General features: G+C 48.5%; 1 protein-coding gene across 2 annotated transcripts in view; it reads left to right on the top strand.

Moving 5' to 3' along the window:
* The window catches only part of Glut4EF (Glucose transporter 4 enhancer factor), a 141,562-nt gene that overhangs the window by 50,051 nt on the left and 70,249 nt on the right, over positions 1-21,262 (top strand). For both annotated transcript variants that reach the window (XM_031988735.2, XM_031988736.2), the window contains exons 3-4: positions 17,626-17,843; positions 19,121-19,434. In XM_031988735.2, the coding sequence (XP_031844595.2) occupies positions 17,626-17,843; positions 19,121-19,434 (532 nt within the window). The remainder of the gene's footprint in view (positions 1-17,625; positions 17,844-19,120; positions 19,435-21,262) is intronic.

Genomic DNA, 21,262 nt, shown 5'->3' with positions numbered 1-21,262 from the left:
GTGCGCAATCGGTCTCGAGTGGGTTAATGCCTCAAAAACCGAGTCAGTTAATCAAAGTAAACAAAACTCAAGCAAAAGCAAAGAATCCAGCTCGAAAAACATTATCCCCTACACGAAATAGCTCAAAAGAACCATCCGGTTGATCAAAGTACCAGCGAAACAACATACCAATCCTCCGAACAATGACTACACGGCGAGTTCTCCCGAAATCTCCATGAAGCCGCCTAATCCGTAGCTCCTCGCGGAAACGAGGACTCTCGTTACCGGCGGATAAGAAAACGCGCGAGCGATCCGTTTACGCGGAGCTGAAGGGTAGAGCAGGGTTGAGACCCGGTTCCGGGATGTGACAACTGAAAGTTTCTGCTGCGGCAACGGGTGCAGTGAGTCAGTAGGTTAGCTTACGTAATTTCGGCCGGCAATCTCTGCCGGCGAGGTAGATATAGTCGCCGGTGGCACGGGGTGCAGCGCGGCGGCAGCGGCGCGGAGGCGGAGGCGGAGGCGGAGGCGGAGGCGGAGGCGGAGGCGGCCGGCTTTACGGGAATTAGGTCGATCAATACCGCGGCGCTATATGGGTCAGGTGCACTACCACGGTCTGTATATTCGAGGTGTCCACCCTCTCGACCCCCTCCGCCGGGCACCTAGCAACCCTCCCAGCGCCCATTCCAGGACGCGGCGGCGATGTCCTGTTTCGATCCGCGCGAGCGGCACGAGTTCGGCCCCGTTCACCTCTGTGTCGCCCGCCCCGGCTCACCTCCGTTCGACATTGTTAACCCCTTGCTTTATGATCAGACTGCGGACCTCCGCGAATTCTGGGATGCTGGCGGGGGTTGAACAGAGATCTCGTTTAACTCGCTCGCGGAATTGAATTCGACGCGTACGCGGGAGCTCGCGAGGATTATTTGGTAAATGTTTATTGTCGATCTTCGGGGAATGTGTATTTTAATGGCAGGATGTTTGTTTCTGTAGATAGGATGAATTTTATGTGAATCCTGGGGTTGTATTGAGTTTTCGGTACTTGCAGTTTCGTTAGTGTAGGGTTCGGAGAAATTGCAGCAAGTTCAGAGGAAATTTTGCGATTCGAGTTGTTTGTTTTAATATCGAGTCGCACCGAGTGTTTGTTTAGCCCGAGCATGCTTATTGGATGCTTATTTGTTCGTCGTTGTGGAAGAAACCGGTCGATCGGAGTGATCGATGGGGCCCGTTCGTTTATTTTGTTTCGTTTATTGCTGTTCCGTTCGGCGCTGTTGGTGTGTTGACTTTCGAGCAATCAGAGTGGCGTAATTGAGTCAAACCGACGTCGATCTTGATAACTCTCGCACGGGGAGGCGCGGAGGGGTACAATTACGGACCGCATTGTTTCGGTCGCGCGGGTCGGGAGTGAATTGGACCGGGGGAAAGAGGCTGCGCGCGACGCCCGCCGGCTTTGCGTTAGTTGATACACAGGGGATATTATGTTGATGGGGTTGACGATGGACGCGTTTCGCGGTGGGGGGGGGGGGGGGGGGGGTGTAATTGGCCTCCGGTTTCGTTACGGACGACTGTGGTTTCGAGTCGTGTTCGCGCGTTACGCGCCATAATGGCCGATGGAAATTGTAAGGAGTCATGTTCGGGCGTCAAACGTTTAATTACAGGCATCCCGACGTTGAAGAGTCTAAACAGTGTTATAAACATCAACGAATGTAGCACGATACCGATATGAAATTCTAAATTTTCAATCTAATCTCGATACTTGTTGAAATTCTCGAAACTCTTTATTTCGTTAATCCAATCTATAGAATAATGTTCGATTTAAATTACCGAACAAAGATGAATAAAATGTAGCTTTCTCACTGCAAAATCGTTACTATATATTCACTGAAACAAAAATTGTCGAATTCACCTAGTTTTTCAATCTCCGATATGTTCGACTTTTACCGGAATGCAGAAACGCAGCAGTTGTTTCGAATGGATGCAACGAAATTCCAGGCTAGTAAATTACTTGTTGAAAGTCCGAGATCGCTCATTAACCTAAGCATCGCTCGAAAGCGCGTCCCTGATTCGTCGACTGACCCGACGCCGGTGTTAATTGGAAATAAATGTGCCTCGGGACGCTGATACGTTACCATGGCCCCAGGCGCGGTGTCGTAAACACATTAAATAGATCGTTAAGGCCCGATGTCTTTTAGTCCCCTCGAAGACACAATAGTCGCGGTCTATTAGATTTGTTTAGGATTCTCGGAACGGCCCGTCGCACGGCGAACGCGTGCAAATCGCTCGCGTCGATCGATGAATCGAATCGACACCATTTTTAGGGCACTTTTTGATCCATATAATTATTACATATCTCTGAACGCATCAGCTCTCGCAGAAATATCAATAAAATCGAAGGTACTTCGAATTGAAATATTTTTAAAGAAATCGCAAATTTTCGCAGTTTCTCCATTCAACATTGTTCTCGACATGCAACTTGATATTACAGACATTATTACACTCTAAAACTCAACGAATAATTGTTCATTATTTAGTAACAATCTAAGTCGATTTTCATTCGAGCAATTATGCGAGCATTGAAATGTTCTGGCATTGAAGCTACAATTTCCGCGATTTATAAAGACGAACACAAGATTTCCTAACAATAGAATAAACAATAGAACAAAAGAATAAACATCCGTAAATCTACCATTAAATCGAACGCAACAAACCAACTTCAGTAAGAAACTGTTATATTTTGTCGAAAGTTGAATTTCGGTTGTCTTTCCGCGAAACAGCAGCACCGTTCGATTCCGGGGGGGGATTGAAGAATTCCATGAACTCTAGACTCGCTTGACATCCTCGGCATACTCGCGTGGAAAGTAGCGGAGAGGACTTTCACTCGCCGGCATACCGGGGTCGAGCGATTCGCGAGCGGTGGAATATGAGTTCGGCGTTCAATTAAGCCGCCCCGGAGACAGCGGGGAACGCGAAGCATAAAGAAGCTCGTGGAATTCCCATTCCCATGGAGGACGCGAGGTGGATCAGGAAACTGGGTCAAGAAACTTGGACCCGATGGAAAGAGAACGACGAAGAAAACGTTGGACGCTTGGAGCAGCTCCAATTCTTCGCGACTGTCCCTTTTCTCAGTAAAACTGCGTCTGAATCTTCTTCCATTCGGAACAATCAATTTTCTGTTCATTACGGATCGAGTCTATCTATCGATAGCCTCAAAATTGGTGCTCCAGTTTGTCTAGCGTCAGAATATATTCGTGTTGGAGGAGAGTGTTCGAAGTTCTTCGGCGAACACACGGTTATTGTTATTAAGGAAGGGTAATATCTGCGATAGAAATGGATTCTGCACAGTACGAGCCACTCTCCGTAAAATGCCAGCGAAGATTCGACTTGGCCTAGTTTCCTGACCCGCCCTGTGTAGTCCAGGGTCGCGATTGGTTCGTTGCTCGCGGGGTTCTACAACGAACGAAGCGCCGTTCCAATTTCGAGCGTTGTGTCTAGCGTGGACTCTAAATATTGGAAGACAGCGAGTTAATTGAAACGCCCGGGTTTCCGTCGCTGCTGAATTCACTCGACTTTCACCAATTTCAGTGTGGTTTCGTTTCAGTTTCATTCGCCGGAGTCGATCGCACGGTGGAAACTAAATTGGTCATGCTGAACTGTTCAACGAAATCGCTTAGCTCAACCGCGTTTCGCCTAACCGTTGCTCCGAGGAATCCTCTTAACTTCAACTGCGGACTCCGTTTCGCTAAATCCGTGCGAATGTTTCAAGATATTACGCTTCGCGCTCTCGCAGAATATTTTATTCCGCCTGGAAAACTCTTAACTTCAACCGCGGACTCTATTTTCCTGAAGCCGTGCGAATGTTTCAAGATATTACACCTCGCGCTCTCGCGAAATGTCGTACTCCGCTTAGAAAACCGTCTAAGGTAAGCGGATCCCCTAACTGACCTAGAGCAACCGCGGCTCTTGGTGCCCATGGACTATATGAATCGTTCCAACAAAGTTGCGCAAGGCTGGCGCAGCCGGGGCAAGGCTGCAAAGTGAAACGTTAGGCCTCGCGTCCACTCGAGACCGTGTAACGGCGCGTTTTCAACAGGGGCGTCAGCTCTAGAGAGCGACGCTTGGTCCAAACATAGCTCTATTCTCTCGCGGACACTTGGGTATCATCGGTGCCGGGGTCCGCTGTCAGCTGTGTGGCAGCCTAGACGCGCGCGGGCACACACGCGCGCGCGAGAGGAAAGAGGAGCCAAGGTCTCCGGGCGACAAAATATGCCAACGAGAGCCGCGTGATCTTGACCTACAGCGCCGCGCGACTGGCAGATGTCATTTTTGTCCCGCGAATCTCTTTTTGTTCTTGGCTCGCTGACGAAGAAAACTGCGAGGCGTCTGGGGATCGTTCGAGCTTTCGATGTCTGCGGCGTTCGCACGACCGATTCGAGCGATACCGTTAGGAATAAAAATATCTAATTAATTCCTCCATTTTCATCCAGCATTTCTTAATATTCTCATTCGTCTAGTTACAGCTTAACACTAGAATCAGTTAAAATGACTGGTTTCGATTGTTTTGTTTCACGATTATTGATATCTTAAAAGCATTGAATATTCGAAATGATCTTGAAAATAGCTTTGACTTGAATACTATAATGTCTGAAGAAACCGAAAATCTATTGTTAGAATTCTTATAGGGATTACATATCAGTCGTATTAAATCCTCGGTAGTTCCAGTGTTAAGGTACACCGAATTTTCGAATATTAGAAGCTAGATCATTCTAATTAGATGTTTAAACCGCAATCTCCAAACAACCCTTAAATCCAACGCTAAGTTTCAGTTCCTCCTCGAACATAATAATCTCAGATTTCACATCTGGAAACCATCTGGAACCAACAGAATCCCCAAATCGAAAAGCCACCCCTCCAAAAGAAGTCCCCAGAAGCGCTGTCCAAGCAGCCAGCAAAAGTTTCTTCACCCTGGAACCTGGCGATTCTAAAATTAAAAGAATTCCTGAAGTAGCCGGCCAAGATCCCAACAGGGCCAAGGGCCAGCCTCGCTCGACCTTCGCTCCGAATCGCGTGGAGAACGGGTCGCGCCGCGGCGAACGGGTTGAATAGCAAGATTACGAAGAAGGGATCGCGGAAAGATCGCCGGGCGAAGGGAGTCGGCGAGAGGAAGAGGGAAAGATTGTACGGGGGTGGTGGTGGTAGTGGTGGTGGTGGTGGTGGTGGTGGTAGTTTGGCGTTGGTTACACGAGGGCGGTTAAGGTGCCCTAACAAATAGTAGGTCGTGCCAGGCTGGGGCCACTGGATCTAGGCCGATCGATAGAGCTACGTAGCCACCGGTGCGGAGTCGCATCGTATAAATGGGTCAGGTACACGGAGCCACGCGCGCGTCGTTTTCATCCTTCCTGTTTTCCCCTTCCGCTCTCCCTTCGTCTTTCCCTTTCGCCAGAACCGACTCCCCCGCCCCTCAACCTGGCCTCCCGGCCGCCTCCTTTCTCCCTTATCGTATTCTTGCCTTTCTTCCGCTCGCCCCTTGCGACCCACACGTTCCCCGGCACACCGGGCTCTTGCATATACAAGCTGATTCTGCTTTCAACCCTTTACACTCGGTGCATTTTTCACGACCGTAGGTGGTCTGGGTGGGTAGTTTGATAGGCATCGTTAGCTGGTGTTTTGTAAATCGCTTCGAAGCAACGGCTGACACGTTGATTGAAAAAACACCAGCGTTTTGTGTGTCACGCAATCTTTTTGCAGTAAAGATAAGGAGGAAGAATTATTGGTTATTGAGAATCAATTCTTCCGTTACAGGATTATCTAGTTATGGATAGGTGGGTAGTTTGGTAAGGATCGTAGTTGGTGTAAATGTGCTTCGGAGCAACGGTTGACACGTTGACTGACAAAACACTAGTGTTTTATGCGTCACCGAATATTTTTGTAGTAAAGATAAAGAGGAAGAATTATTGGTTACTGAGAATCACAATTCTTCCGTTATACTATTATCTAGTTATCTACGCTAGTCAACACTTCAGTGTCTTACAAGTTATAATTATTTTCTTATAATTTGGAAGCTCCGGTGATCGGTGACCTCAGTCAACGTGTCAAGGAAGAAGTTTGTTTGTCAGTACAACCTCTATTAACCCTTTGCACTCGGAAGTTTTTCATTAGAAATATTTTAACGTCTTCTGATGAGATAGAGAGGATATTTTGTGAAACTAACTCGCCGAGAAATCAAACTTACATCGAGGAAAGCTATTTTGTTTGAATATTTCTCAAATTGATGCATCGTACGAAGTTCAGTATTAAGTATCAAATTTTATAGTTTTACTCTATGAAATCGAGTGCGAAGGGTTGACACATTACTTTCTAATTAGAACATACTGCCAACGTTCGGCTGTTTTGCTCTACCTCCATCTTCCAGCAATACTTATATCACTATTAATCCTTCGCAGGCATACCTTCGTTCCTCAACTTATCTACTCATTAGTCAGCCTCTACAGTAAAATCCTAAATACTCCCAGCAAAAAGCTTCCGAGTGTTGAAACCAAACCACAATAACATTCCAATTCCATCACACGTTCTCCACAATCGATACCAACACCCGAAACACCGACCTCAACCAATTCCCCCGATCCCTACCACGCAAATCAGAGAAACTCGGATTCAAGCTGAAAAAACCGATCGCGACGCGAAGGGTTCAAACGCAGACACTCCGTGTGCACACGAACACGCAGGGCTCCCGTTCACCTATGCAGCCCCGGCTGCACGTGCCGTCGCATGTACCTGTTGTAGTAATTGGCACAGCTCCGGCGCTACTTGTTGATGGAGAAAGAGAGACAGAGGGTGGAGAGTTCGGCGCGTTGCGGGGAGGTGGGGAAAAGACGACGAAAACGGCGGGCAAGGGGGCAGCGAAGCGGCGGGATGACGAAGAAGAGGGTTCCGTGACGACGCTCTTGGCCCTCTCCCACTTGGACTGGTCAAGGGGTGGGTCACTCCTCTACCCAATGGCGAATCTGGGCCAATGAAACGGGAACGCTACACGTGCACCAACACACCGGGCCGGCCGGCGTCCGTGTGCGCGTACCATGCACCGCGGCGGTTGTGTGCGTTCGCGTGTGTTGCCGCTCGTGCACGCGTTCCCGCGGGCCGGATCGCTGCTAACACAAGGCAGACCTTGCCGGCTAGAGCTTTTCCGGCGAAGGACGCCCGTCCCGTTGCTCTTCGACGGAAGAGCTTTTGTTCCGCGATCGAGGGACACACGCGGAACGGGTCACCGGCGCGCGCGCGGAAGGTCGACGAGATAACGCGGCTAATTGGATCACCTCGGCCGACGACGCCAGATCCGGAACCGCGATCTCTCCTCTTCCTTTTAATTAACGGTTCCGAGGGGAATTATTAGGTTGTAACGTAAATGGGCTCCGTCGCGGGTACGACGGCAGGTGTAGTGGCAGTTATCGCCGCTGTGAATCACCGTGTAACTGTGATTAACCCTTTGAACGCCGATGTCGCATTGTCGATGGCTTGGCTATCCGGAGCGCGGAGCTGCCGGATAATTTGATTAATTAGATAACGGATGGATGTATGGGGTTCCAGTTGCGTGGGACTTGCCAGTTGCAGGTGTAATTTGAAGGGATAACGGAAGTTCGCTGGTTTGTTCGTGTTAGCTGCTTAATGGGAGCTTCGATTAATTGTGAAGAATGTATTTAGCGTTAGATTTGTTTGTACCGCGATTCGACGTGTTTTGATTTTGTTTTAAGATATTTGAAGAGATTATTCACTGAGTTACTGTAGCTTGTGCATTCAGTGGCACGAGTCACTCGTCTGCCGATTCGAAGTAACCCCCGTTCGCTCGAAAATCGTGACGAGAGTTTCTCTAGAGGCAGCATATTCGTCAGGACCCGTGCCACGCGTCTCGAATCACGATCAGCTCGCCGCGCGTTAAAAAGTAGTATTCAGGTCAATGAAAGCAATAACGAAAAGAATCCTCCGGGCATGAACGCGGCAGTCGTATCAAGTTCACGGCATTGGAGCTATTGCCGAACCTTCGCCCTCCTACAGGCCTCGCAACAAACGATCATGTAGGTCACTATCATTAATAACTTCCCGAAACCGAAAGAAACGCTTCCCATCGGCCCGCGTTCGCCTAAAAATCCAACGCCAAAGAAACGGTGTCCCACTTCGACGTCGAGGCGGACGAATGTTATCGATAAACATCCGCCGCTATGCAAATCCTCTGTAACATCACGGAGGATGAAAAAAAATACAAAATCTCTTTCCGGCTCGCCTGACAGCCGGCCATATTCTCCGGGATATCGCCCGGAGCAATAAACTTAACCCCCTAGCAGCCTCATTTCCTATGCGGGAGGGCGGGTTAGGGATTTTAGGCGAGAGACCGGCGGCTCCGCCGGCGCGCTCGTAAATTCCGTGCCGGCGTTGATTCGGGGGAAGCGGAATTGGGTCAGGTAATGGGGTCGCCGTGGTCGGGAATCAGGTTGTCCGGGTTTGTGTCCTGCCCGCGGAGAATCGGGTCGCTCGATACAGGCCGGCCGGCTTCGGCGTTCCTGTATCCGGCGGACTGACCCGCCATTCGACTCCGTAACCCGGATATCGTTCGGAACCGGATCGATGCACTTGCCACTCGCGTTCCTTATGGGGTGCAGGCAGGCAGGCAGGCCTGTCCCCGGCACCCGGAGCACCGGCTCGGCGGAGCGTCCGGGAAAACTCGTCTTCCTTTCCCTAGAGTTTCACCCGGGCGCGCGCTGCGCCCGCCTGCCCGCCTCCGCCGCCGCCGCCGCCGGCTCGAGAGGATCCTCTTCCTCGTTTGAGCTCCCGATGAAGACGCGGTCACGCGCCTGGCCCCTTCGACCCTCGGCTAACCGACGCCGGAAGCGCGCCAGGGATTATCGCGGCAAGAGGTATTTATCAAACCTGTTCACGCTTACGATTCAGTTGCGTTTTCGATTCGGTTGTAGAGGTATTCCGAGAGAGAAAGGTTCTGGATGTTTACCGATTCTATCGATTCTTTCGATTCAGGGAGTTTTGATTTGGAATATAGAATGGAGTTGTAGGGGTTGTTTTATAGATTTCAGTAAGAGTTTGAAATTTGGATTTAAGGGGACTTTTTAGTGGTTGTTTTCGATGAATTTTTATTGAATCGCAGAGTTTCCTGATCGTATTGATTTTCAATGTGGATCTTAGAAGAACGATTGAATAGATGTTTCGAAACGCTTTTATCGAATTAATAGAGTCACTGTTCGAAGCGATAAGTGGTTGAACGTCCGGGACCACATCTCGATTCCTCTTTGTCAAACGAACCGCCGTAAAACACTCCGCCGGCGTGAGGACGCTTCGCGTAGCTCTTTATAATCGGCCGGCGATTCCCACAACACCGCGGAGCGTGCTGCAATCGCTTGACCGGTCTCGAACGGGCCGGAATTCAACGGGTAGAGAGAAAACGCATAAACACATTAACAACTCTCGGCACACTCTCCACCGTTTATTCTTCTTTCCGTTTTGCTTGCTGGTTGCATCGAAGCGGATGCTTCCCGACGTTCCGTTTAATTTACGAGCCGGCTGTATATCTCCTTCGAACGGGGTTACATTGAAATCACCGGGCCGCAGGTTTCACCGGCACCGTACCGGCCGCCTTGGAATTCTCGAAACCGAACGCGACCACCATTGACCGTCAGCCGCGTTAACAAACGACCACGTTCGGCCGGTACGCGCGCACTGTCGCTGTCGAAACTTGAAAATATTTATTATACACTTGTTATCTGCGCTGGCCGATACTCGCCTGTCCTTGAACGTTTCGCGTTCAACAAAATTAGCCTCCATTTTGTTGGTCGGAGATGGCGCTTACAGATAATCCGCGAGTTCTTGGTCAAACCCGTGTCAACGGAACGTGAAAAGGTCCACAGTTGATATTGAAGGTTCAGAAAACTGAACAAGCAAAGAGCATCTTCAGAGTAAAATAACAATTTCTATCTAAAAGTAAATAATTGAAAATTCCGTCTTGAATTCTATCTTCTGTATAGCAGAACGAAGCTCCAAGATTGCTCCGCGAGTTTCACAGAAACCAAGGAGAAAAAAGGGAGGAGGACAAAGAAAGGTAGAAAAATTCGCCCGATTTTCGGCCGCAAGCAGAATACCCAGTTCCCGGGGACCTTTCTTCTGCTTTTAATGGACTGTGAAAGGGTTAAGGGGACGGGGTAGCTGGCAACAGAGAGTTCCGCGGCGGCGGCGGCGGCGGCGGCGGCGGCTGTGCCCGCATCGGTGACCCAGTTACCCGTTCCGCGCCGGGACGCCGTATCCCGAATATGGATCAACGCGCTTCCCGACCCATATAACGAGAAGTGCATTACGGTTTCTGGGGCAACCGCGAGCGTGCACCGCGGGGCCAGGACACGGAAGAGCCCCTCCTCTTTATGAGCGGCCTCTCCCAGTCGTATCGGTGTGCTCGCTCGGAGAAAATTAAATCGAAGATGAGGGGACGCGCACTGTACGTAAAACGTTTCCGCACGCTTTATCTAGACACTTGAGAACGGTTCTGTCGTTTCACATAAAAAAGCCGCGCCGTTGAAAAATGGCGGAATGGCTGCGCCTGGAAAAATACCGATGCGCTCCGAGCGGCGTCAGTGCGATGGTTCATGGTGGCATTTATCGCTTTCGAAGACCTTAGTTGTTCCAATGCAATCAGATTTATTTATTACCGAGCAGTAATAGAATCGAATTATACCGTTCGCTCTGTGGGAAAGAAGTTTATGGTCTTGATTTATTAATGGGAAATTTTCCGTCGGACGGACACGGAGTAATTGTTGGAACAATCCTGTGTTGCGGTGTGCGCGCTTTATTCTCAGATCGACGGATACGTAAGCGTGTTGCTACGACAGAACCGATATCGAAAATTTCACTCGTAACTACGTATTTGTTTCCATTGTATCGAAGTGTACGCACCAACTTCCGGTTGCGTTGTGTATCTGTATCATCGGCGACCACGGGATACGCCAACGAAGCTCGAACCGCGTAGAAGCCGCCGATAAAGTATCGGATAGGTTCGGCAAATGTTTCCTTAATCACTGTTCTCGCGAACGAGCCTGGAAGGGCGTAAATTTGCATAAGCATCCGCAGTCCGCTAATTGATCTTGGCGAGTGGCCAAACGAGCAGATTAATGGTGGCCGGCGGGGCCGCCATGTTCTCGCGGCCGCGGGGGCCGCCATCTTGCCCTCCGTGATCCGATCGGCGGGAAATCGCGCTCACGAGCGAACGATTACGAACGGTCGTCGCATTAACGACGCCGGTCGTTATCAACTCGCTGTGACATAACGTTACGCAACCAGCCACGAGCAAGGACACTCGGCGGTCTAGCGATCGACGTGCCACGCTTGTGTCGGACCCGATGAACCGAGCGGCGCGCGAGGATCGTAAACACACGCGGCGATCCTCCTGTCGCGGATCAACGGCCTCCTTAAATCGTGGCTGCGGAACGCGCGGCGATAGGTACCGATAACATCTGCGTTGGAAGGCTTAATGACGCGCGTCTAGACGCTTCGAATTAGCCCCGTTAAGTCGCGTTTTAGACGTGCTTCGCCTGATGCGCCATTTTTACGCATGCCGCGCGCGGCGGCCATCTTGCGGGACAGAATTGGGGAACCGTTGTTTCCATCGTGTCGACGTGAATCCTTGAATGACGACTGTTTACATTCGTTTGGAATCGGTTGCTCGTGTTTAACGCTACTTGGGCTTTGAAAGGAAGTTAATTAGTAGGGATCATTGGAATAATAAATTGAATTGTCTGTGAATGGGTGGATTGTAAGGGATGTTAAATTGTATTGAAATGATTTGAATGTTAGTATATTACTTTTAATAGTGATTGAAAGGATGTTTTGATGCATAATTCTTTGTAGCTCGAATATTATTCACCCGTTATTTCTGTCGAACAATTAGCGCTCGGTTCAAGATAGCACGCGATTCTCGGGTAGGCGTATTTTCCGCTCTTCCGGTGGGATGGTCAAGCAAAGGGGCGCACTTGAATCGGCGAAAGGTCGATCGATCGAAATCCCGTTTCCCACGCTCCAATTTTCTCTTGCGCCGCGTCCCTGCCGCGCGCAATTAGCACGCAACGACCGGGGAAAAAGAGGACGGAAAGATTATCCTCGGCCCGCGTCTCGGTCCCGTGTCCAAGTACAAGGCGAAGCGTGTATTGAGAGCGCCCCGCGCCGGAGCAATTTACTTTCTCTTTCGTTTTTGCCATCGCGTCTTTCAGTGACTAGCCGGCTCTCTTTAATTGAACCGCGGCCGGAGCTTTTGGCAACGCGCAAGTCCGAACGGGGACGCCATTTCCGTGCTTCCCGTGGTCTAGATTCCCGCGCGCTTCATCGGGAAAACTTTCGGACGATTCTGTGTCGCGCATCGATGAATGAACGCGACGAAACTTCGGTTTCGTATTGTTCCGAGCTATTCGATGCGGTTAATTTGTTTCTTTTCTTCGTAGCCGCGCCAGCTATTCCTCGCTCTTATCGGGACGCAGTTGAAAGTTTCTTAATGATTGTGTGAATCGATGCCTTAAGTTTACCTGCTATTGTAGGATGATTTACTGTATACCTTATAATTCGCATTGTACTCTGTAGAATTATCGTAAGGAACTAATGCAAGAGTGTCTATTAATACGTTGAAAGCCTTCGTTCCCGTTTGGAGACGCTTTCACTTTTAATTTTTCGCTTTTGCAAACGAAAATACAAGTGGAACGAAAGTGTCGCGAAGACGGAACGCCAGGCGTTAATCGGTTGAACTTTCAACGTGTGAATGAACCTGTAAAACAATTTTTTGCCGATGAAAGTTCGCGTCTGCCATCTTGCAGGATAAGTTTTTACGGTTCTCCTAACTGTACACCGCGCGATTCTTTATTGCGAAATAACACTCCTCCGTAGCAAGTGCCGCTAAAGGAATGTAATTAATTTTCCCTCAAATTAATTCTTTGACGTAGTTTTCCGCGATTCCTCGGGTAGCATGTACGCTCTATCGCAGAATCTGTGCGTCATTTCTTCACGGATAAATTCTTATTAATCCTCGGGACAAATAAATACCTATTTCACAAGCCTGCCGGCCAGTCATTAATAACATTTATCTCTACCAAGAACGAAACGCGCAATACATACTTACTACATAGATAGCGAAGATTTCACACGGAATTGAATTTCTGCTCAATTCACATTAAATATTATTCTTCTGTTATCAATTATTACATTCTAAAGCGAACATAGATAAATCGAAGCTGAACTCAAGCAATATTAAATCTAATTAATTCCTTCAAATTAAAGAGCAACTGCTACCAATACTAACACTAGATTTGAAAACAACAATCCAACACTTAACACATTAAATGCCAGATGATTCAAGCAGCAAGCCACTAACGCAACAAATCTAAATCATCTAATTCACAATATACAAACTTCAATCACATGAATTACAGTAACTCAATTCAACCAGAACCAACGAACCCATCCAACACATACTGACTTCTATAAACATTATCCAGTAAATCTTCAAATTATCTATCCCCAGACCTCTACCTTCCAAGATTCAAACATCCATCCATCCCCAGGAACGATAGAATAAACTGCGCAATCGTTCGCAAAATGTCGATATGTTGCCGACATCAAACGTTCATCGGAATAGTTACAACCAAAGGATTCAACTATTCAAACAGCAAGAAACGATTGAAGCATTCTAATTTAGTAGAATCCGCGAAAGGTTCCGTATACTTTACACAATCCTCCGCGAAGGGTTAATTATCAGAGCCGATCGACGCCGTCGCGGGCCCGTTCCCTCGCGGCCGGGGCCCGTTACCTCTCCACGAAGAGGAAAACGGGACGGCTCGCGGGGAGCCGTGTGTGTAGCCCGGTAGGTGTTACTTTCGAAATACCGTCTAGGTCGTGCGTCATTCCGCGGTGGCGGGTAAACGCGACGTTTCACTTTCGACTCTCGATGGTACCGGTCCGAGCGGAACGGGCTTAGCTGCGGCCTTGACTACGTCGCTCCGAGCCCGCGCTCGTGTCTCCCCTCTCTCTCTGTCTTTCGCCCGCGAGCGACTCCGCGTCGCGGTGCACCACGAGCGTGCATATACGCGCAGCGCCGCGCGTCCTTCGCGCAAAACGCCGGTGCACGGGCTCCGCTCCCGCGGCGGGGAGGGTGGACTTCTGTTCCGCGTGTGCATATACACCTACCCGACCCCGTGCCCTCCGCGTTCCGCCTTGCAAAACCGACCGTTCCCGCCGCGAAACTCTCGCGCCGGGGTTCCCCCTTCGGAGAAAGAGCGTCGCGAAGGTGAAACCTGCGCCCGGTTTCTAGAAAGTCCCGCGAACGCGGTGCTCGCCGCTCCTGGAACGAATATTGTTGATTCCGTTCGATTTCCTCTCGCGAGGAGAAGGCACTTCTGGGGTATTCGGGGTTTCAGCAGGTTTCACTGACGATTGGTGAGCGGTTTTTGGGGATCTTTTATGGTAGGGGTGCGTGGAGGATTAGTAGCTGTGACTGGTCTCTTGAATGGTGTTGGGTTCTTTGAGGATTTTGTAGGTTTTACCTTGGTTTCCTGGGATTTTGATGGTTTGAGTAGGTTTCGGAGATTTTTTCGAGGATTCTGAGTGTTGGTTAGTCTTGGGATCATTGGAGATCCAGGGTAGCTATGCTAAGTCTCTTGAAGTGGATGGTGTTGGATTCTTCGAGGATTTTGTAGGTTTCACTCTAGTTTCCTGGGAGTTTCATGGTTTGAGTAGGTTTTGGTAGTGGTTTTGGAGATTTTTTGGAGGATTCTCAGTGTTGGTTAGTGTTAGCATCATGGAAGATCCAAAGGTAGCTATGCTAAGTCCGTTGATGTGAATGTTGTCCTGCTGGTTTATAAGAGTTCACCTGTTCTTCCTATTTTCTGGGGTATTAGGGTTCTAGGTACATTTGAGTAACAATTTGTAATGTTTTATGAAATTTTGTTCGCGATACGAATATATACTTCGACTTGTCGACGTGGAAGGTTAGCGGTAGCTGTCCTACAGTCTACCGCGATAACGACGGAACGGTCGAATCATCTTTTAAGCATTTGCTGTTAGCATGTCGAGGACTGCGACAGTTTTAATAACTAAGCCGGACGTATTGTGCACAAGGCTCTAAATAGACTTCCTCAGCCAATCCGACGATACCGTTTGGAAATAGGATCCGAACAGTTTGAGGGAGCGACATGAGTCACTTTAATTTGCATGCGCGTCTTTATCACACACCAGATTAATTTCAATGACAAACGTCGATGTCTCCTTGATTTATATGTTCATTCGATGTCATTTCAATTCTACCTTTACTTTATTATTTTATTACACGTTCTTCTTTGCAACCCCTTTCATCTATAATCACAGATTTAATAAACGCCATGGAGGCATTACTTATAATCAATATTCATATAAAATGAATCACCGTCGATCGTTTTAAATTCTATATAATATTACAAATTATAGATTCTATATTCTAGATTATAAATATATAGCTCTAAATATAAGATCCAGCGAAGGAATAACGATCGAAAGAGCGGCGTCGCGAATATTATTTTATTGTTATTATTAGCGACTTCCCGGCTCATTATCAAACACCGACGTCACCGTTATCGGTCGGCATTGCTTCGCAGGACATCGGGTATCGATTCGATTATTCTACGGGGCTGGTTGATACCCGAGCAGGCCAGATAACGAGGAAAATTTACACCGTAATTTTCTAGGAAGTCGGGGTTTCTATTGATCACCCGGTGTCGAATGTCCTCCGGACGTACATTCGATCCACTCGCGGGCGCAGTGTATCAAGGGTGTCCCATCGTGCAGCGTCTATCGAGCGAGTTTTCGAAGGCTTCGACCCCGAACCACGATCGTCGACCTCCCCGATTACCGATCAAAGCCGGAGATCGATTAAAAATATCTCTTAATCGCCGAAATCGTTCCAAGCCTCGACGATATTTCCGAAACCTCAGGTACACAAAGTGAACCGATCGTTTCGCGTTCAAGAAACACCCACGAAACACAGAACAAAACTGATCAGCGCGCTTTCCCCGTTCCCAAAGCGTCCCCTGGGTTCAACCTTTCACGTGAAAAACTCTCGTCGGACTCGAAAATTGATTGAACGCCTGGAAATTGTTATCGAGCGTCCTTTCGAGGCTCGATATTCAAAACGCGCCGAGCGTCGCGCTGCGACGGGTCCCAGCGGCCGCAATTTCAGCGAGTCACTTCGCGAACAAAGAGAACACGAGTCGACGCGATTAAACCAACAAAAAGGAGAGAGGAAAAAGGGGGTGTACAGGAGGGGGAGAGAGAGAGAGAGAGAGAGAGAGAGAGAGAGAGAAAGAGAGAGAGAGAGAGCAGGGTACTAATCTACGGGAACAGGTTGAAGCCCGTGGAACGCTTCGCGAGGCAGCATGTTATCGTAACATCTTTACAGCTTTTCTCGGAAAAGCAGTAATTTACAGCGCGTCGTCCATCAGGACATTACGGTACAATGACCGCGGTCGCGCTGCTCGCGGCGTATCGGTTAGCCGTGGGCCAGCGGGAAGGAAAAAACGGGAATAAAAGGAAACAGGGACATTATTTTACGTAATTGCAGAAGCGCGAAATTCCGGGAAGGACCGCGCGCGGCCGCCGGTCGGCCATTGTTACGCGCGCGCTCGCGCGTCCCCCTTCCTAGCCGGCGGCGGCGCTCGCCGCCGAAGACACGCGTTCGCTCTTCTTCAAAACGCTTTTTCCCCATCGCGAAACTGCCTGTTCATCCACTAATCTAGTCGCGCCGGGAACAGAGACGGCGGCAAAAAGACGGAGAAACGGAATCAGCGTTACGTGACGGGTTTAATCTCTGTTATTCCCCGCATCGTCTTCCAATTGATCGTTCGGCTGCGTTTCTGCACGCCCCGTCGACGTAGGAAGAACACGATGTTTGCGCTCTGTTCTTCGTCCCTCGTTAGGCCCGTGAAAAATGTGCTTAATAATACGGTTCCGAGAACCGTTCTTTTTGAAAGAGCATGCCGCGACTGGGAAATAACACTGTTGATCCTCGAACGAGTATTATTGAAACCTTGAATTTACTATACCGCGATTTCGTGGATTCTCCGTTTTATATATCATTCAAGATACTCCACTAAATAAGAAGAAATCATATTACAATCAAATTAACGATCAGTCTCGAATACTTCGCTCGGAAGACGCTACGCTACTCAAAGAGGGCTTCTAACTTGCGGACGAAGATTCTTTGAAATGTACGAAACCTTCAACAGATGAAGCTAAGTTATACATTAATTACTTAAATAATAGCAATAATAGGAACTACATGTTAATCTCTCGCTGTCCGAGTAATCGAATCATTTGTTTACGACATAGCTTTCCAAATATGAACGTTTCATCTCGAAATGTCGACGTCCGCAAAGCGTTAAATAGCCCACCTTTCGAAGTAGCCTACCTTCACAAGACAAACGAAATGAAGGAAGCGTCGACCGACTTAATATTCTTTTAACGACGCGCTTGATCCGTAGATCCCTGTATTCGTCGCCCGGCGGCGTTCCCTTAGAGCATTGCTCGGCAGGATGTTTCAGCGCCGGCCTAATGGTATCCGTGAACGACACTAAACTGTTGGACTCCTAATGGTTTCAGATCAAGGAAACGGCGACCCAGCTCGAGTAACGACTCCGAGCGATTATACAGCGGCTGGAACGACCGAATAACCCACGGATGCGGCCGCGAGGGTTGCCGCACCAACGAACGCGGCGACTGCATGGACGAGTGCACCGCCGCGCTGGTCCTCATGTCGCTCTCATGCTCGCCACACAGTCCTCACAATCCCCTGCCACTTCACTGCCAGCACAATTACGGTCAGTATCATGCTGTAAATGGCTTACTAATACCAAGAACCGCGGCCAATTGATCCTAATTTTATTCCTGCGCCGCGCGCCGCGATCGTTCTTTTGTGCGTGCATGCGTGCGTGCGTGCGTGCGTGCGAGCGTGCCTGCGTGCGTGAGTAAATACTTACATGCGCGAGCGAGCGAGTCCGAGACGAGAAACGAATCACGTTTCTACTATACGTTGCGTCACCGACCGATCCAATCACGAGGTTATTGCCCACCGACCGTTTTTCGTGCTCAGAGAATTTTTATCGTCTCCGTGGACGTTTGGGGATGGATTGTAGCGTTTCTCGGGGGTAGTTCGGTGCGTGAGATATTGTAATCGGTTGGCAACGATGCTAGTTAACCGGTTATTCAGGAATCATGCATTTTGTACTGTGTGTAGCTTATTCTTGTAGTAATTGTTCTTCAGATAGTCGAAGCATACAGTCGAAGGAAACGTCTAAAACATTCCTCCAGGTTCTGCATCGTACAAAAGAACAAAACTCGCTACTGATTGGATAATGTCTATAGTAATCGCTGTAGAATCGAAGAAACTCGCGCGAACGGCCAGAATCATCAAACTCGAAACTCATCAGCTTCCACTAAACGCGTCGACAACAACCATTAACACTAGAACTACCGTACCAGTCAAAATGACTGGTTTCAACGTCTTTATTTCGTTATTGATATCTTAAAAGCATCGAATATTCGAAATGATCTTGAAAGTAAATAGTTTCACTTGAGTACTATAATGAACGTCTGAAGGAATTGATAATAATCAATTATTACAATTTCTATATGGATTACATATTAATCGTACTAAATGCTAGGTAGTTCTAGTGTTAAAGAACATCCCACTTACTCTCCTGAACATCCACCCACTTCAACAGTTCAACCCTCTACTCAGAGGAACTCCTTCCGAGAGGACATTCCAAACGTAATAGAAAAATGTCCCAGCACAAAGCGTTCATACCGACTTCCGCTTCACTGAACAGACACCCCGAACGCCTCGCAGAAAGCCAAACAAAACCAGGAACATCGAAAAGGTCCCGCCAAAGCGTGAGTGTTCCCTCGCGCAGGTTGCCAAAGCGAGCAACCCCGAGGAAGCCCCGAGCTTCCAATCCACTATTCGTAATCAAGCTGTGCGTCCATGGCGACGCTCGGCCAGGGGGACACAGGAGAAGGGGGTCACGGTGCGGGTAATCGGGTCGTGCGAGCGGGTCAAATAATTAATTGAAAATTCCTCTCGTTTCTCCGATATAAGGTTCCTGGGGAGGTCGAGGAGGAGGAGGTGGCGGCATGATGGTCGGCTCGCCGGGCGTGGGCGGCACGTCGAACAGCAGCAGCAGCAGCAGCGGGGCTTCATGGCGTAGCGGCACCCCCAGCCCGCCTCTCAGCGACGAGGGGGCACCGACCACCGGCTCGTTATGGCCGACACCGGCCCATCCATCGCACAATCAGCAGCACTACCCCTACAACGTGTCCGGGTCGTCTAGCAGCACGCCCGGCTCCACCACCACCCTAGACGAGGGCATAGTGCCCGATTACCTCGAGGAGCAGCACCCGCGCAAGAAGAAGGTGAGTCATTACGACTTGACAGCTTGTTCCCGCGGTTTACAGCGTGACAGGCTATCGCCACGGGTATTGGCTATTGTAGGGTGGTTTCTTTAACGCTGGGTTTGCGGATGTCAAATTGACGCATATTGGAATTTAGAAGTATTATTTTGTAAATGTTTACGCCGATTTCGATTGGTCACACTGACGTGTACCCCAATTACCTACTATCGAATCTCCAGTTTCCGCAATCTAAATGAGCATCAATTCTTTTAGGAATAATAGAATGAAGTGTACAATAAATGATCGTGAACCTAGTGTTAAGATTCATTGAAATATCTAATGTTAGAACTGGTGCAATATTGGAGCCTACAGAGTACAAAGGGTTAACACATGACTAACTACTACAGTATTTATAAACGCATTGTTAAACGTAATGTTATTTATTGTCTTATTACGGTGAGATACAGATTTGAAATTGATTTTTCTAGAAACAGGGGCCATTGTCAAAAAAAGACACGAGGGCTTTTTGATTTATAGATGTGTACCACGACATGCATAGGGTTTCATAAACAGATTTTTAAGTCTGTTCCTCTGCTTGGTTGTCCATCGATCGGCCAGCACTACGTTATCTGATAAATTCAAGTGCAACGGATCGGTAGCGGCAACCCGGCCGCGCTGCGCGTGTTTGCAACGTTTAATCCGTTGAACTTGGCCTCCGGGGGAACTATCTTTGTGGCAGATGGTGCAAGGTTGCAATAAATTCTACGGGTGGCTCGTGTGATCTGTTAGGTTTTCAGGTTAAGCAGGATTTCGAATTAGATGCTCGAGGAACTGAAGTTGGTTATAGCTTGTGAATACGAAGGGAATTTGTGAATCTGGAATTTTTTTTTTAATTGAACCTCCGAAAATTATACACTTATGATTTGAAGAAGTTGAGGAAATCAGAATTTAACTAGAATTAAAATCTACACGATCTCAGTGCCTTCTAATAGATCTAAATTATATATTAACTGAATCATGAATCCCACGTCGCTCCAAATATTAACCCTTTGCAGTCAAGAGGCGACTCTCATTCGCCATTTGATCGAACGCAGCAAAATGACAAAATGAAAAATATAAAATATTGAACAAAATATTAACACATTAAACAGAAATAAAATAATTCTGCTCTATAGTTCGTGCAAGATGTCCATTATTTCTTAACTCGCAAATAATATTAACATTCCGTCAGAAACTGAATGTGTCTAACGAAAAATACTGTCGAGTGCAAAGGTTTAACCCTCTGCGAACGCAGCAAATTGAAAAATTCAATGTAAATTATTCAACAAAGTATCAACACACGAAACAAAACTAAAATAATTCTGCAAGGTGTCTAGCTAAGTCGCAAATAATATTAACATTCCGTCAGAAAATGGATGCTTCCAACGAAAAATACTGTCGAGTGCAGAGGTTTGATCATTGTGTTGAAGAGGATTCTAGCAAGAAGAGGTCTCGTGGCCCTAGAAGACCGATCCCCGAGGCCGCGAGTCACATGCGCGCGGCGTGCGAGGCCGGTGGCTCTTACGCAAAACCCCGCCGCCACTTTTATCGGTCCCGGTTCGAGTTAATTAAATCCGAGCCACGGATGCGGAAGGAGCTAAGTTTCGGGGCGGGGAGGGCCGGGGGCAGACAGATAAGTCCCGCCACGCCTTGCAAGCGATTTAATTGTCCGTGCGAGCGCTAGGCCCCGTCCCGCGATAACCTTCGTCGTTCCTAAGAGATCTTACGAGGTTCAACGAGATAAAGCACCGCGGGTTTTCGAGCGGGTTAGATCGTCGGAACGAAATCAGCCTGCTCGACCTTATCGATC

This window comes from Nomia melanderi, chromosome 11 (assembly GCF_051020985.1).
Source record: "Nomia melanderi isolate GNS246 chromosome 11, iyNomMela1, whole genome shotgun sequence".
NCBI lineage: Eukaryota > Metazoa > Arthropoda > Insecta > Hymenoptera > Halictidae > Nomia > Nomia melanderi.
This window is presented reverse-complemented; position numbering and strand designations above follow the sequence as displayed.